The sequence below is a fragment of the Penaeus monodon genome, chromosome 32, assembly GCF_015228065.2.
Source record: "Penaeus monodon isolate SGIC_2016 chromosome 32, NSTDA_Pmon_1, whole genome shotgun sequence".
Classification (NCBI taxonomy): domain Eukaryota; kingdom Metazoa; phylum Arthropoda; class Malacostraca; order Decapoda; family Penaeidae; genus Penaeus; species Penaeus monodon.
Window position 1 is genome coordinate 13,882,959 of NC_051417.1, and position 1,218 is coordinate 13,884,176.

Consider the following 1,218-nt stretch of genomic DNA (forward strand, 5'->3'; position numbering starts at 1 on the left):
GCTCTAAAACATTGGTTCACTTGACCAAAAACAATACCAAGCAAGAAAATCCATCTATTCAAAATGAACAACACTATTACAAGATAATCTACACATAACTTACCATTGCCAGGATGTGGATCAGCATGGACAAAACCAGTGTGAAATATCTGTTCGGCAAATGCATTTATGAGCTTCTTGTCAACGTCTTCTATATTTATTCCCGCCTTCTCCATACCTGATACATCACTAACCTTGAAGCCATGTATGTACTCCGTTGTTAAAACTCTCTGTAAGCAGAGATTATTAAGACATTACTCATATATTACTTGATGCATCTTTAACAATTAACTCAAAGACATCACTTGGCCTGAACTTTAACACAGCTACAGCCTAACTAAATTAGTATCTTTAGTACAAGTCTGGTACCAATGCAGAGAAAAAGCTGGACAGCAGTTTGGAATATAAAAATGTTAAAGTAAAAATGAAAGTAAAACCAAAAAAAAGAATAGTGGAATGAAAGAGGGAAAAAGGAGAAGAGACAAATGAATTAATTACCTTTATTCTTTTCTTCCCTCTCATTTACTTAGGCTCGTGCACTAAAAGACAAAATACACAGCACACAATGATTGTAAGAACTGAATGATCTAAGCAATCTTGCATTACTAATTCTAGCACATTTCTCTGGAAGCATTATATTTACAGTTAAATCTAATAATAAAACAGTTTCAACTAAAATCAAATTTCACAGTCATTAGATTATTGGGTAACTGATTAAATAAATCTAGTTTTATGACAATATCCCTTGATCAAAGCTTCTGAAACTGACAGACTAAGGCCTTATACTTTAGTTGTGAAAGAAATTATAAGAGGCAGATTTTCCTTGGTTAGGTTGGTATACCTGCTCTTAAGAAGTGATTCTGTGATACAAATGTGTTTCATTTATTAATAGCGTAAATTACATGGCTAACTACATCTCTTTACTATAAATGTAATCAGAACATCAGGAATAACACAAAGTTATTTAATTAAATCAAACTAAGAGAAGCTATGAGATATGAATTAGGAATTTCTGAGAACATTACATCAGAACAATTTACATGGAAAAAAAGAATATAGAGATATCAGCCTGGTTTGGATGTTTATTCTCCTAATGATGTTTGTTGAATAATTCTAAAAATATTTTTTCTCCAAAAAACAAAGATGTGAACAGATGTGTATAATTCAGAATTCAAGCAT

The 1,218-nt window shown here is 31.6% G+C and overlaps 1 protein-coding gene across 8 annotated transcripts in view; it reads right to left on the minus strand.

Moving 5' to 3' along the window:
- LOC119593511 (uncharacterized aarF domain-containing protein kinase 5-like) overlaps nt 1–1,218 on the minus strand; it is an 18,355-nt gene that overhangs the window by 12,926 nt on the left and 4,211 nt on the right. For all 8 annotated transcript variants that reach the window (XM_037942467.1, XM_037942464.1, XM_037942462.1 and 5 more), the window contains exon 8: nt 104–269. In XM_037942467.1, coding sequence (XP_037798395.1) covers nt 104–269 — 166 coding nt within the window. The remainder of the gene's footprint in view (nt 1–103; nt 270–1,218) is intronic.